This window comes from Homarus americanus, unplaced genomic scaffold (genome assembly GCF_018991925.1).
Source record: "Homarus americanus isolate GMGI-L3 unplaced genomic scaffold, GMGI_Hamer_2.0 scaffold24523, whole genome shotgun sequence".
Lineage (NCBI taxonomy): Eukaryota > Metazoa > Arthropoda > Malacostraca > Decapoda > Nephropidae > Homarus > Homarus americanus.
In genome coordinates this window covers 3,253,839-3,270,509 of record NW_024744357.1, presented here as the reverse complement: position 1 = coordinate 3,270,509, position 16,671 = coordinate 3,253,839, and the positions used below count along the sequence as shown (strand labels likewise).

Below are 16,671 nucleotides of genomic sequence, written 5' to 3'. Positions count from 1 at the left end.
TCTAAGTGTTGGCAACTGTGAGGTTCCCGGATTATCTTAGTAAACAATCCTACATTTTGCATCTCTTTAAGAAACACCTTTCGATTCCTCTCATTCATCTCAGTCTCTGCCTTACTCATTAATGTCTCCTCGATATCGTAGGAAGAGTTTTTGGGGGGGGGGGGGATGAAAGACACCAAAAGTTCATTATGTGGACCTTCTCACATGTTGACTAAACTTACCAATATTATTGGAAATGTGCAAACCCCCTCTAGAGTTATTTTAAGGACACTCATACAGATACACAGGCAGAGAGGACTAGGAACAGTAATTTGCCTCGTGTATGTTGTCAGTGCTGTTAAGAGTTCAATATCCTATTGACTGATAATAATGTGAGTAATACCACCTGTCGACTGAAGACTGCGGGTGTGATGTTGCTTACAGCGGACCAGAAAAATTATGTTTAATCAGTGCATTTTAAATCTCCTTTTGTTACTTACAGTTAATATGTTATTGACAAATGATGCCACATTTTAATGAAAATAAATAATAATAAACAATGCACGTTAATAAGTCATGTGATATCAATAGTTCATAAAATCTTACTAAATTTTAGATTAGCATAATTCTCTCTGGACTGACACGCTATCAGCTGCCACATATGACACTTCTATGTACAGTACACGGCAATGGTACAAGAACTGCATTTACTGATATATTTTGGAATTAAGTGAAGTATAAACATCAGAAGAGTTATCAATATAGGTTTAAACTAATGTTCTTTTATGATTAGGTGTTGTTCAGTTGTACTGAATATCGTGAGTAGTTACCACTGAAATGAATTATTTTGCTGTATCCCAAACTGAGTGTACATGGTGCTGCCTCTAAGGGATATTTAATCATACCATCTTTCCCTCCCAAAATGGTGGTCTATTTTCATTGGTTATCGCTAATTTTATCCTGATTAATTGTGTTTTTATTAAGTCTTATATCAGATTATTTTTTCTCAAAAAATGCTTTCATATTTTAAAAGCAGAAATTTCCTCATCATAATATATATATATATATATATATATATTTAATTCACCCCTGAAGATGTGAATTACAAGCTTGGGAAATTGTGTTTTCTTTCTTTCTTGTGGTTATCAGCATATATATATATATATATATATATATATATATATATATATATATATATATATATATATTTATTTATTTATTTATATATATATATTTATATATATATATATATATATATATATATAAATATATAAATATATATATATATATATATATATATATATATATATATATATATATATATATATATATATATATATATATATATATATATATATATATATTAGAGAGAGAGAGAGAGTCTTTATGCCAGCAGCATCTGGTGTTCTTAGGTTCATACGCTCACCCATCCAAGTACTAACCAGACCCAACGTTTCTTAACTTCGCTGAGCGGAAAACAAACAAACGTTTCGTATTGTATTTCAGCCCCGCGAAACGGTTTTGTGTAATTGCAACTTGTTAATTCTTTCAGTCTGGCTGAGGCCATCAGTGGTTGATGATCTTTGGTATATAATAAAAGATCAGTATACAAGATATTCTTTTGCACAGTTTTATGATTTTGCTATATCATTAAGGATTATTATATGTTTGATATATTGTTGAAGAGGGAGTGATCATTCCCTTGGAAAATATCCATTATTTGCCTTTTCATATACTGACATGAAATACAGGCAGCGTAATAGAGTTTGGTTAATACGACATTTAACTCCCTATACACATAAGACGTTGGTGAAGGGAAAACGTGTGTAAAGACTTAATTTCACTCACTGTTTTGAAAAGTTAACTACGTTTTCTGGAAGTTCATGAACTGTTCAGATTTTATGGAATGTAGTTGAGACTTCTAAAGATATTAAGATAAAGTAGCTTTTATACCCCATCCCATGGAGACAATTAATTAAATTATTGAAATAAAAGAACAATCGTCTGTCAGTTTGACGATTCTTTCGATTTATGCAAACTCTTTTGAAAAAAAAGTTTGGTAATGTTAATTCCTTTTACTGTATAACTTAACTTCTAGGAAATTATAAAATGAGCTCTGCCTAACCTATGTGATCTTTTTTAATACATGCTAATAAAATTATGATCTCAAAGTTGCTAAAGTGCCACCCTTGAGAGCCTAATAGAATACACATCAAACACCTATGTCCATTAATGTACGGACATGACACATTGACCAAAAATTACCAAGTTATATATTTTGGCAATATTAATATAATTTTCAGAAATTAGTGTAAATTGCTGAAATGTTAGAGCCGATCACTTATTATTCTAAAACAAATATTTTTGGGGCACATCTCCTTGAGTCCTACTCATCAGACTATCATGACTTCCGCCTGAACCCTGGTAAAGATGGTATCGTGTACGGTCACCATCACATTACTTCTCTTGTACCGCCCTAAAAAACGTACCATTGTACCACAGATGTTACATGAACTGTCACTGCTCCAGGAGGTTAATACGATGGCAAGGAAAATATATAGTTGATGATAATGTATATGGGAGAGGATTATAAGAGAATGAAAGAAAATTTTGTTCTATACGAGACTTTATTTCTGTAAGATGCGAGACTAGAGAGACAAAACTCTTCATCGGTCTTATGGTTGAGTGTGAGAAGTGGGTAAATGCAGACCATGTTTGTGTTTGTGGAGAGAGTAGCGTTTGTGTTGATAAAAAAAATAAGAAATGCATGAAAAAAATTAATAATTATTTTATCAATTTTTTTTTACGGAGATTAGCCCACCCGGGCACAGATCACTGACCCACATAAAAATAATTATTTAATAATAATAATAATAATAATAATAATAATAATAATAATAATAATAATAATAATAATGATAATTATAATAATAATAATAATAAAAATAATAATAATAATAATAATAAATAAATTTCAAAAACGAAAAATAAATCAAGAGTGAGAAACGATCTACATTATTTATGTTGTGTTGTCCAAGTAAGAGAAACAATTGAGACCCTGCAATTGTGTGTAAATGAGGTAGAAAGTGAGATCAGCAACCTGGGACTTGGTCACAATTTTCGTGAAACCATATGGCAGCAGGGTCTACCATTAGACAACACATTATGCTTCCAATATCTTCCCAGGCGGTAGTACCTCCCTGTTTGGTCGCTGCTTACTGCCTAGTACCTTATCATTTTCCATCAAAATTATTTTTAAAAACTATTTTCAGCATCTAACTATCAAACCCGTATAGGAGAAGAGATGAATGACTCGAGAACATAATATTTTGAAACTAATGTTCGTCTGGGATTTCAAAATACAAGAAACTGTTAAGGTTTTATTGGTGTCAGTATTTATTACATCCTTTGAGATGATGTTTATGGAAGTAATAAGGCAATTGTTATAGGTCCTTGGGCGAATCTTCCTTGTTGGTAGTTAGAAAAAGTTGCTGCTCTAGTAGAAACGTTTTGTCGGCTATTAGATGCAAGAAGCTCTGTGAGTAGCCTCTTGTAAGACTGAGTGACGGTATATTTCTTTACTTAAACGTTGGTACTCGGGGTGCAGTAATTGCCGTAAAAGGCTGTGTTGTCAATTTAGTTTGCTGATTGGTTTGGTGGAAAATGGTGCACAACTTATAGTTGTGCTGAATATTTGTTTTGTTTTTAATGCTGAAAGTTTAACCCAATGATCTATTTGTTATGTTGTCTCATTGTATGTAGGTGTAAAAGTCTCAAGGGGTGGCTGTGTGCTGGTATTTACTCGCAGGTTTCGTGTTGACCTGCGTCACAACACAACGTCTCTTTAGTGGCCTCACCGTCGTCTTCCCACGGGCCATCACAGAGTCTCACGTACAGGAACACCTGTGTGTGGCAGTAAGACATTTTAACACATGATTATTAGATTAAACGCTCATTTTTAAAGTTTATATATTGTGAAGCTTATAAATAATTATGTATTTTTCCAGAGAGTATGAATAGTTGTGTGTGTGGGGTTATAATTTGTTTCCATGCATGTGTAGACTACATTGGATATTTTCCTATTAGTCGTACGGGTACAAGATCAGAAAAATATAAGCAATGTTACGAATGATCATTGTGATACTCAAATCATAAAAAGTCTTAAATCATAGTCCAGACCAAGATACTTTGGTTATAAACAGTGTATTTATGCAGTTGAACCGCAACTTTTTTCTCCATTGTCTTGCGATTGTTCTAAACATTCGTGATCTAATTGGTAAACATTGTTCCGAGTTTAGACTCAACTACACCGAGGAATTGACGGAAATAGCAGTTATCAACGTGGCATCACTGTGTGAAGGAGTAATGCTCGCGTTTGGTGAAAGAGGGCGAATACCAAAGCGAACAACTAACGACGTTCAGTATTTGAATCGTGCACCGGCGTTGTGTTGAATCAGCTAAAATGTCCATCGATTTCCATTGTACCCATAATAACTTTATGTTAAATAAATATATGTGATTATGCAACACCATTACATGTGTTTGTCGCCGTTTTCATTATAATTTCTGTCTTCATGTGTTTATTCTTACCACCAAACCATTGCACAGGCCAAAATCACTTCGTCGACTGATCAGTGTGTTACCAAACTTGGTGAAACCTGTCCACACGCAGAAACTTTGTATCTTGTTTCGCATTTCCGACGGGAGACAGAAAACACGTACAATCCTGTCTTGTAAATATTTTGAAACAATTTTCAACTAATTTGGTTGTTGCAAATCTTTGGGGATACAGACCTAATCTTGTCTCGTAACAGTATAAAGACAATGCTGCTCAACAGTGTAGAAGCATTGTATCTTGGTCTGGTCACGAATTTAGAAATTCAACTATTTTCGAAACTTTAGTTCTAACCGGTAATTAGTTAATGTCAAGACATCATAGAAATTTAAAGACAAGCAAGTGACTTAATCTTAAAAGGGTGTCACTGAAGTATTGTTGCCAGGCAACAAGAATTACAAATCCATTTAAATCCAGAGAATCTATTTGGAATTAACTTTAGATTTAATGCACTAGCTTTCATTTTGTTGTTCCTGCACAAAAGAAGGTATTATTGTGCAACAGCTTCATAAGCTTTAAACCTTTTTTTAACCAGTTAGTTTAAGGATTATAATTGTACAGGTCTGTGGGTAATTTCCACCCTGTGATACTTTATAACAGGACAAGACAAGTAAAATGGGCCAAGATGACCTTTCGCTGCTTAAAAATTACTAAGCTATAAATCTAGAACACCAAGAATAACAGGAATAACAGTGGTCGGTATATACCAAAGATTTAAGGCCTCAAATTAGATTTGAAAATAACACCAAGGGCCAGGAACTAGTGTTCTCTTGTGAGAACTGCTTGTGACGTCCCCTTTATATACCTTTTGTGACGTAGTTCTAGCAGCAGTTATCGGATAATAATTGTTATTTACTCAGAAAAATAAGTTCTTCCCTCTCTCTCTCTCTCTCTCTCTCTCTCTCTCTCTCTCTCTCTCTCTCTCTCTCTTTCGCACTTGCTATTTGTTGCACAGACTCGTTTATCCTCCATGTTCTTTATCGTTTGCTTTATTTCAACGTGTATTACTTCAGACTTACTTCAGTTGGCCCAACGACGTCTTTACCCTCTTCAGCCAGGTCGTCACACATACTCTGGCCCACCGTCTTGCCGTCGGGAAGCTCGAAATTCAGGTCTCCTTCGCTGGTCATTTCGTTCCACTGTAAAGAAAATTTTATTTCTCCTGGCTAATAATGACACGGATTTATATGATTTAGCTGAAGCTCTAATGTATATGTTAAGATGTTAACTGCTTTATTTTAAAAGATTTGTGTTATTTGAGTGCTAGTGCTGTGATAGTAACATTCATATAGAAAATTATGGTGTTTGGGCTTACTATTTTTCCGGTAAATAATTCAGTATATGGCAGTAAAGGCTCACCTCTGTGCGGCATCTATCATGACAGTCTTGTTGATCTTCACAGTTTTCCACATCGAAGGCCTCCATGGGGAACACTTCTTCCTCCTCTGCAGACTCAGTAATGAAGGCGCCACAGTCACACTCTGGGACTCCTTGAGCCCTGCCAGTAGGAGTGGCTGATTATATTTCTATTTTAACATTACTCTTCATTCTGTTACACGTTAGTTAGCGTAAATGATCTTCGCATTTGTCGACGGGTGGAATTATACCCAAATTTGCTCCCATTTTATTTGTGGTTGAGAGCTGTCTGGGGAAATAAATATCGTCTGGTAATTAAAGTTTAAATTATTTTGCTAAACGTAATTTTACTTTAGATTTAATCCACAGAATAATGCATTATCGAGATTCTGTGAACAATGTGATGAAGCGCTTTATTTTTTGTTGCCCTTCACACCATGTGATCTAAATATTTGTATATCTACCGGTGATATACTGTACGCACACAGGGCGATGTGTGCAGAAAGTGTCTTCCATTCTCTTCTTGATCTCAAATCTATAAGAAATAAGTCTTAATGGATATAATGTTCAGTAAATAATACATGAACTATTAAAGTGTTACCTTTTACTTAAGATTGTTATTTACGTTATAATACATATCTACGCTTTAAGGTCTTTAAGTGAATAAAAAAAATTACACTAGTCTATCAAGAATTAAACATTGTAAGAGATACACATATCTATTGTCGAGGATGTTAAAATGTGCTTAGGTTCTAAAAATATAAGTTATGGTGAAATATGAGTAATTTCCTGGTCGTGAACATTAGCCTATAATATGCAGTATATAATTATGTTTACGCCTTGTTCATCTTTCCTGACCATAGTCAGTCAATTTTTTAAAATGTTGTATAATATTATCAGCTAGAGTTATGTCTTACGAAAAAATCCAGTCAATTATACAACCATAACTGTTGCAGAGTAGTGAAGTGTTACCATGTGAGGGCAGTGAGGGAGAGGAATATCACGAGGAACTTCATCTTGCTTGTCAGGAGTAGTATGAGGACCAACATCCACCAACCTCTTTTATACTGGCTGTGTAACGACCCCAGCAAGAGTTCATCGTCACCCAGTCAGCTGGACACTCCCTGGCTCCCTATCCGCATGACTGGAAAAAATTGTATTTTTCCATGGATGATCATGAACACTTATAAACACCTGTCTTAGAAGATAATGGCAATTAATAAAGTACTGAACGTTTTTTAGATTTCCTTTGAAATCGTACGTGTTCCTAAAACTGTTATACAGTATTCATTTTGACTTGTTGTGAGGCATGAAAAATCTTTTGACATGAATCTAACGTTTCATATTGTCTGCAATGAAATTTTTGCATTATTTGACCACCAGGAATGTTCTTGGCATGTCCGTGTTTTAGTAGCGATGTGTTTGTCAAGGTGTTGATGTTTGATGCATTTACTGATGCAGTAAATTGATGTAGTCACCGCTGAATACTGTGTCCTGTTATAGTTTTCTTTAACCTCTTTAACCTTCACGGATCGATACAGTAGAATGATTTTTATATTTTTTATTTTTGTGAATGAAGTGCACCAAAGGTTCATCGTGTACTAGACTCTCTAACATGTTGACTAAACTTAACATTATTGGAGGAAATGTGCGAACCCGCTGGATAGTTATTTTAAGGACATATACAGTATACAGACACACAGACAGAGAGGACCAAGAACAATACTTTGACTCGCTTTTGTTGTCAGTGCTATTAAGAGTTCAATATCCTATTTACTGATAATGGTGTGAGTAACACCACCTGTCGACTGAAGACTGCGGGTTTGATGTTGCTTACACCGGACCTGACGAATTATGTACAATCAGTGCCTCCTCTATCTTCCGTTTGTAATGTACATACAGTTTATATGTTATATTGACAAATGATGCCACATTTTAATGAAATATGATAATAATATACAATAAACACGCGAATGAGTCATGTGATAACATCAGTTAATAAAATATAACTAAAATTTAGATTAGCATAATTCTCCCTGGACTAACAAGCTGTCAGCTGCCACACATGATACTTCGATGTACAGTACACGGCAATGGTACAAGAACTGCACTCATTAATATATTTTGGAATTAAGTGAAGTTTCAACATCATAATAATTCTCAATATATGTTTAAACTAATGTTCTTTTATGATTAGGTCTTCTTCATATGATTGAATATCGTATATAATTACCACTGGAATTAATTATTTTGCTGTACCCCAAACTGATTGTACACGGTGCTTACTCTACAGAATATTAAATCATACCATCTTTCCATCGTAAAATGGTGGAATATTTTCATTATTTATCATTAATTTTCACCGGATACATTGTGTCTTTATTAACCTTTTTATCAGAAAAATTCTTACCCAAATCCTTTTTTATTTAAATAGTAGAAATTAGTTCATGATAGTAAAAAATGTATATTAATATTTGACAATTATGAAATAGCTAAAATGTTTAAGATAAAATATTTTCATGTGTTTGGTAGAACTCCTTCGTAACATGAAGAAAAGTCATTACTGATACTTTCTTGTTTGTCTTTTTGAGTGGAAGAAACTTGCGCTGATTTTTTTCGTGTTCATTGATAATTTTTTTGCAATGAGAAGTGGACGGAACATAAGACTGACTTTTAGTAAGTGGTGAGCATCAACAACAGTTAGAAGAAAACATTTATAATAATAATAATAATAATAATAATAATAATAATAATAATAATAACTGCACTAAATAAAAATAATTGATATTAAGTCAATTTCACTAAGGGCAGATTACAAAACCTTGAGATACTTGTTTCTAGTATAGTCCTTATGCCAGCAGGGCCCTGGCGCTCACCCATCCAAGTACTAACCAGTTCCAACGTTTCTTAGCTTCTCTGGTCGGACAACAAACGGTTTTCAAATGTTTCCAACGTTTTATATTGGATTTCAGCTCCAAGAAACGGCTTTATGTAATTGCAACTTGTTTATTCTTTCAGATCTTTCAGAGGCCATCAGTGGTTAATGAGCTTTGTTATATACACAAATAAAAGATCTGTATACAAGATATTCTTTTGCACAGTTTTATAATTTTGCTAAATCATTTAAGGAATATTGTTCGCGTGGTACATGGATTAGATTATGTGTTTTATATATTGTTAAAGAGAGAGTGATCATTCCATTATTTGGAAAATCGTCATTATTTGCCCTTTCATACACCGACATGAAATACAGGCAGCGTACTTATTTTCAGAGAGATGTCATGAAACCATGGCAGACTTGGGGATAAATACTGTAGGATTATCGAAAAAGAAGGCATAATAGAGGTTGGTTAATACGACATTTAACCTGCTATACCTGTGTGTAGTGACTTAAGTTCCTCACTGTTGTGATAAGTTAACCGGGTTTCCTAGAAGTTCTGGATATATTCAGAGTTTATGGAGTGTAGTTTGAAACGTCTAAATCTGATAGGATAAAGTAGTTTTTACAACCGATCCTCTGGAGACAATTAATTATTGAAATATAAACCCAATCGTTTCTCAGTTTCACCTTTCTTTCGATTTATGTAAAATCTTTTGAAAAAAGTTTGGCAATGTTAATTTATTTTACTATATAACATGCTAATAAAATTCTCAAAGTTGCTAAAGTGCCACCCTTGAGAATTCAATATAGTACACATCAAAGACCAATGTCCACTAATATTCGGACATGACGCCTTAACAAAAAAAGAACCAAATCTTATATACTGGCAATATTAAGTTAGTTTTCTGACTTCTGAAAGTGGAATTTTTATCTTGTTATTCACCTAACTCTCCTTCAAAACTGTCAACGGACCCCTTACATCATGTTCGAAAACCAACTGAAAAGGACTAAAACCAAGTGCATCCTGACAACTATCCCTAATGGCGAATAACCTTAGTGGCACGCCTTCATCTCACTCTTTCTCATTCTCCCTACAGTACTTGTTTAACAATGATTTAAATGTCTGATGGAACCGTTGAATGGCTCCCCTAGATTGTGGGTGCTAAGCAGTAAACAGATATTGCTGAATGCCCAACTCATTCAGGACTTGCTGGAAAATAGACTACGTGAAATTGCTTCTCCTGTCGGACTGTACCAATTTTTGGAATACCATATTGGGCAAAAAGTGAATCAACAGCCCTTACCACATTTTTAGCAGTGATTCATCTAAGTGGTATAGCCTCTGGGTATATAGTTGTTGCACACATAATAGTCAACAGGAACTGGTTGCCACTACGACTTTTTGGGAGAGGACCAACACAGTCTATTATTACCTTACTGAAGGGTTCTTCTATTGCTGGAATAGGCTGTAAAGGGGCTGGTTTGATCGGCTGATTAGGTTTACCTGTCATCTGGCATTCGTGACAAGTTTTGCAGTACTTTTCCACATCTCTCTTCAAGCCAGGCCAAGTTTTCCTAACCCCTAAGTGTCCTCCCAGAAAATCGTGTATTTGAAGAGCTAATGGGGCAAAGGAGCTGTCCTGAGCGTACTCGATTATAAGGCGAGTCATCTACCGATTCATATTTTGGTAGAGGCACATTTGGGTGATTCAAAGAGGTTAGCTGGCGACCATCTGGCAACTTCTGAGTAGGTTTCTTAACCCTTCTCTACATTTTCCTTCAACATGCCATTCCAATGTGGTGCCTGTCTGTCATTCACCTCGTGGACATCTGCAAATGTTGGAACAGCATCTATTGCACTACATTTTCAGACTGAGTGGACTCACTGCTATCATTCAGGGTATCATCGGGCAGTGGTGTCCAGGCGATATCCACTGTGTCCTCCTGTGACAGCTCCCTGCCCTGGAGATTCCGACATTTGTTCCCTTTCCTGCATCCCACACATCGGCGGTTGTTTCTCGCATATTCACAGCTTGTACAATTTTGGTTCCGGCTAGAAAACATGCAGCAAAATCTGTTACCCGTCATAATGCTCCACACTTCGAGAAGCAGGAATGTCTGCCATTGACATCTGCTTTGGTCTCATTCGGAGGAATCTAGTTCTTAGGGCCAGAGAGGTGACAGGTTGGCCAGCAGTGTCCAGGTAGTAGGGACATACATGCGTGGGAATGGGTGTGGATGTCACCTCTGTGGGGTGAGGACAACAGTCTATACAAAATCGGAATTATAAACTGGGAGCAGGAATTGTCACACCTGGCTCTTATTTGTATATCTATGGCAGGAATAATCACAACTTCTATTATCACACTGATGTAAGTATAAGCAATAAAGACTTACTTGGTCGATGTGGAGTGTTGCTGGCACCAGAGTGTCTGTTTACGTGTGGGCAGTGACAGCGTGCATAATATAGTTGGCCTTCTATCGTTGGCCTCAGAGGCGGGAGTCGCGAGACCCCACCTACTAAATTAGGCCTATCCACACTGAGGCGGCTGGGCATCACCAACCGTCACGCCAACCACTTACAACTCGCCAGGTGATCGCTGTTACACATACGGAAAATTTGCAATCAATGCCGTAAGGGATGAGGATTGAGGAGGGCCTTCAGTGGCAATGATTAGGGTGACGTCCGATATTCACCGAGGCACTGTAAAATTCCTGCTCCTGACTACTGAGTATATCCCCTCCAAATTCGCTGTAGACCAGGGAGGACACACAGTTACACCCACTACTACTACTGCTACTACTACTTTTTTTTTACGTGGCCTCCAGCCTCCGTCAATAGCCACACCTTCGCCGCCATTTTATTACCTTAAAATTAAATATCCTAACACAAAAGTAGCTACCCTAGATGTGTTGAGTTAGTTGAGCCGCAGATCTATGTGGCGTTCAGTGACTGTTGCCTCATAGTCAATATCTGCGAGGGTTGTCGGCTTTGAGCCGAAGATCTCGTTCTCCTAAGCAGAGAGAAGGACAGTCGACATCTCAAACAGGTTGTGACGCAACTTCTGGGCTGCTGCTTCCGTTCAGATAACACCTCCGCGAGTCTGGCGTAGAAGCATCTTGCACTTGGTCCCATCCCACCAGAAGTTGTGAACACCAGAGGAGTGAAGCTGCCTTGATCAACATTCAGAATTCTCTCCCCATATGCCCTGATCTTGTCATTCTTGCTCCTCCTATGTGCAGCATCGAGAGCTAGGTTACGGTGACATGCGGCCATGGGATAAAAAATCTTTATGTCGAAGAAGGCTCGCTGTCCCCGCGTCCAGAATCCTCGAGCACTGACGTCCACACGGGCTTCGTTGGATGTGTTTGAAGTCCTATGATGGAAATTCTCACCATCCAATGGAAGGAGGGTCGGTTCTACCCTGACATCATGACAGATTTCCTTCGACATATTTGCTGTGAAAAACCCTTCTTCGTCATGCCTCATGCATACGAAACCCCTTTTCTTGCATACCATGGAGTGATCGATGTCATAGGAAGAGCCACACACGCATTGGGAGGGCAAACCCTTACTGGCGTACCGTATCTTAGAGCAATGACATCTGTGAATTCTTGTTTATTAAGGATGAAGCCTTTTGCCCTTATCAGTAACGTTGTTAGCCAGTTTGAGGGGCCCACCACCTGCACTATAGCTACTGCTATTACTACTTTGCTCTCACTCAGAATCGAGTTTGACGATCATCCAGCTATGATTCATAAATATGAGTTATTAAAGATGCCACCTTCGTTGGTGAGTTCTGAGGTGGCTCGAGAGCCCAATACGGGAACGGCAGGGTCGTTCACAGAAGTTGCACTTCTGGAGGGCTACATCTGCCACTTGTATGCCTCGGTATGTAGTCGGGATAACTCGAAAGTATTGACACCTTCTGGTGCGGTGCTCCTCCAAGCGTTACGCTGTGGAGTGACGATTTCTCGGCTTTGTCTTAAGACCATTCTTGTACTATCGTGCACAAAAGTCCCTTCCACCAACCAGCCACAGTGTGAGTCCGAATCACCTGAGGTTGAATCAGTGAAACAGATGAAGAAAGTGCCATTATGACCCAGTGTTGGACCATCAAGGCATTTCCTTCAGTTGCTTCACTGATTCAACCTCAGATGATTCGGACTCACACTGTGGCTGGTTGGTGGAAGGGACTTTTGTGCACGATAGTACCTTTTCTATTGTCCACTAAAAGTTTACTGTCGTCCATCCGTATAGCATGGCCAGTTAAACGTAATTGTTCATGGATAATAGTAGCCTCGATAATCCCACAGTTGGTGTCAGCGAGTTTTCTGGTATTTTTCCCCTTGTCTTCTCAGCGAACTCCTGAGGATGGAACGTAGGCTACGTTGGTGAAAGTTTTCAAGTGCCTTAAGGTGCCTCGTGTATGTGACCCATGTCTCACTATTATATAGCAGGGTGGGGAAGGCCACTGCTTGTTATCCGCGCAACTTTGTAGATAATTTCAGCTCCATACAACTGAAAACATGGATATGGAGTCTGCCAAAGAGTTGAGATGCACGTCTGATCCGATGTTGAATCTCTTCATCGATGTCTGCAGTGGTGGACAGGTGAGAGTCGAGATACCGAAAGTGGGTAACATTAGAGAGGGTAGTACCGTTAGCTGGATGGAAGGCAGAGGTGTGGCTGAACCAGGGAAAGGCTGAAAGAGAATCTGAGTCTTACGTACATTCACTTCAAGGTCGAAGTGAGCATAGTCATTTGGGTAGGTGTTCAGGATCTCCTGTCGGTCGCGTTCAGTGTGAGCGACAAGGGTGAGGTCGTCTGCATAATGAAGTTCAGTAAAAGAAACTGCTGACACCATTGTTCCTCCCCCGAGTCGTCTTATGTTGAAAAGACCCTTCATCTGGTACTCTATGTCCTCCCCGCTGGCTAAATTGGCACTGGCACGAGTAAGGAAGGCGGCCGAGAAAAAAAAATGGAAAAGAGAGTTGATGCCAGTACACTTCTTAGTTTTACCCCAATTTGGATGGGAAAGAACTCAGACTGGTTGCCATTGTACATGACACTGCCGTTCATGCCACCGTTGAGTTACCTCACAATGGAGAAGAATTTTGGTGGGCAGCCAAAACGGCTGAGGGTCTGCCAGAGGGCATCTTTGTCGACCGAGTCGAAGGCCTTGTTACGGTCGATGTACAGGTCACGACTCTGTTCTCTGCACTTTTCCTGTATCTGACGGGCAGCAAAGATCATGCCAGTGGTGCTACATGATGGTCTAAAGTCACACTGAGATTCTGGGAGATTGTTTTCGGATCAGGAAGAAGTCTGTTTAGGAGGACTCGGGCGAATTTCTTGCCAGCTACAGATAGCAGTGAGATTCCGCGATGGTTGCCACAGTCTGACTGGTCTCCCTTGATCTTATAAATATTGACGATGAAGGCATCTTTAAGAGCTTGGGGGATTTCCCTCTTTTCCCATATATTCTCCAGGAGAGAGTGGAGACGGCTGGTCAGAAGAAGTCCTCCTGCGTCATACACCTCGGCTGGGATTCCATTAGGTCCTGGGGCTTTGTTATTTTTCATCTGTTTGATAGCAATAGCTACCTCATCCAGGGATAGAGGATAGCTGAGACGGGTCAGCTCTGGGTGCTGCGGGACCTGCTGAGTACTCAGGACACCCACAATGGTGTTTCGGTTGAGCAGCGAATGTTAGTGCTATTTCCAGTGCTGAAAGATGGCTTTTTCATCTTTAATTAGGGAGATACCGTCGGATGAGAGGCGGGGGGCTGCGCCATGAGTGATTGGCCCATAAGATGTATTAGTGGAATTGAAAAATTTGCACAGCGTGTGTTGATCTGCAAGTTTTTTTTATTTCACATTCTTTACTTTTCAAATTTTCATTCTTTAGATTGCAAAGTCGAGTTGGGCCGCCGCTTTCTTTCTGTGGAAGGTATCAACTTTGAACCGAGACTGAGGGTTGTTCTGCCAGTCAGTTAAAGCAGCACGTTTATCATCGACGATTACATTGATTTCCGGGTCATTTTCATCCAACTAGTTCTGTTGTATTCTTTCTGTCAGGCTGAGGGTATCTCTGCAGGTTTTTTCATGACATTGTCGTGAATACCCCATTTGGCTCTGGGATTTGGGTTGTTTATGAGCCCATGTTCGAGCTGCTCTCTGAAAGCATAATCAACTGCTGAATCCTCCCGATGTTTAGTGTTAAAACCTCTTGTGGAGGCTTGTTGCCTTCACCGTTTTGGGGCGACGTGAAGTGAGAGTTTGACTCTGACGAGCCCGTTGATCAGTGTCACAGTGGTCTGGGCCACATTTGACTTGGGTGATAAGGGCATCTCGGCGATTTCTTTCTCTGACAATGATGGAGTCAATGAGATGCCAGTGTTTGGATCGTGGGTGTTGTTACGAACCCTTGAACTTGTCGACCTGCCTAAACAAGGTATTGGTGATTGTGAGGTTGTGTGCAGCACACATGCTGAGGAGGAGTAGGCCTTTGGGATTATACTTGCCTATTCCGTTTCTTCCTGTCGTTTCCTGCCATATGTAAGTATCTCTGCCAACTCTGGCATTAAAGTCACCTTGGAGCACAATGAACATAACATGATAATGATAGTGAAGCCTGGAAGGGTTCATATCTTAACTTGTATGCTCGTGCGTATGTTGCCCCGTGAGAGTTACCCTGGGCCTCCATGTGCCCAGGTGGGATGGTCAAAGTATTACACTGTAAGTGTGTCAAATGAGGAGTGACTGATCCACATGTAATTTAAGATTTTTGAAATACGTAGTTAAATTAAACACAATTTTTCATGTAATTATGCGAATGATGGGAAAATAAAAGATATAGATGGGGTATGGTGGAAGCATCGTAAAAGTTGTAAACGTTGTGTGGATTCACTGGGTGGTTTGAAAGTGTTTATTTCCATTCATAATTTCGTAACTACACCCTATGATAATTTTTCTTAGTGTTCATATATAATGAAGATAATGCAGAGTATAAAATGCCATATACAATACTTATACATAATGTTATCTATACAGCCGTACTATGACTGTGTGTGTCCGTGCGTGTGTTGCCTCGTGATAGTTAGAGTGGCCCCCGTCCAGAAAGGACGCTGTTCTAACCTCCGGCACCGACCCAGGTGGGCTAGAGATTATGGTTCCGACTATACATGACAACATCTCTATTGAAGGTACAAAAACTCATAATGATGTAGATTTACTTACATGTCATTAACTGTATTCCTGAGCTGATATCTTCTATCATCAGACATTCAGTATAATATCTTGACAACTGGAAGATGATGAATCCTACTGTTTGTTAATACCGATGACCAACTTTATTAGTTAAATGGAAAAATCGCAGCAAACAATTTACATCATGGATGCCTTCAAGGGCCAATGAAATTTTCTATATACACAAATAAAAGGCCAGTATATAATAGAAATTTCATGTTTCTGCTTAAATATATACAATTACTTACCTTACCTCGTGAGACGGCCACCCTTCTAAAGGGTGCACAAATATGGGGAAAAAGTTCATTTCATTACCCACTATCAACAGTTAGGCTTACGCCAAAAAGACAACTCACTTAACTTTTTTCACGAAACACTTGTGGCGTGCTGCAATATAAGTTCGCCGTCCCTCACCCATGGCAGTGAGTAGCCTGGCGCTGTTACGAAACTGTTACTCAAAAACTACCATTTATAATTCTACGATTTTAGATTCACTAATCCATGCAACAATGATCGATATTAAAGCAGGTAATTCCAAACTGTACTGCCCATCTCACTAACATGTGAGACTGAATATGGCTTGTCAGGT

The 16,671-nt window shown here is 38.6% G+C and overlaps 1 protein-coding gene across 1 annotated transcript; it reads right to left on the bottom strand.

The window, feature by feature from the left end:
• Positions 1–3,346: 3,346 nt before the first annotated feature.
• On the bottom strand, positions 3,347–7,026 carry LOC121877886. The gene is made up of 4 exons (XM_042383826.1): positions 6,923–7,026; positions 5,954–6,092; positions 5,614–5,733; positions 3,347–3,882 (listed from the first exon to the last, which is right to left on the bottom strand). The coding sequence occupies exons 1-4, from the start codon at positions 6,997–6,999 to the stop codon at positions 3,778–3,780; spliced, it is 441 nt and encodes a 146-aa protein (XP_042239760.1). The 5' UTR covers positions 7,000–7,026; the 3' UTR covers positions 3,347–3,777.
• Positions 7,027–16,671: the final 9,645 nt, after the last annotated feature.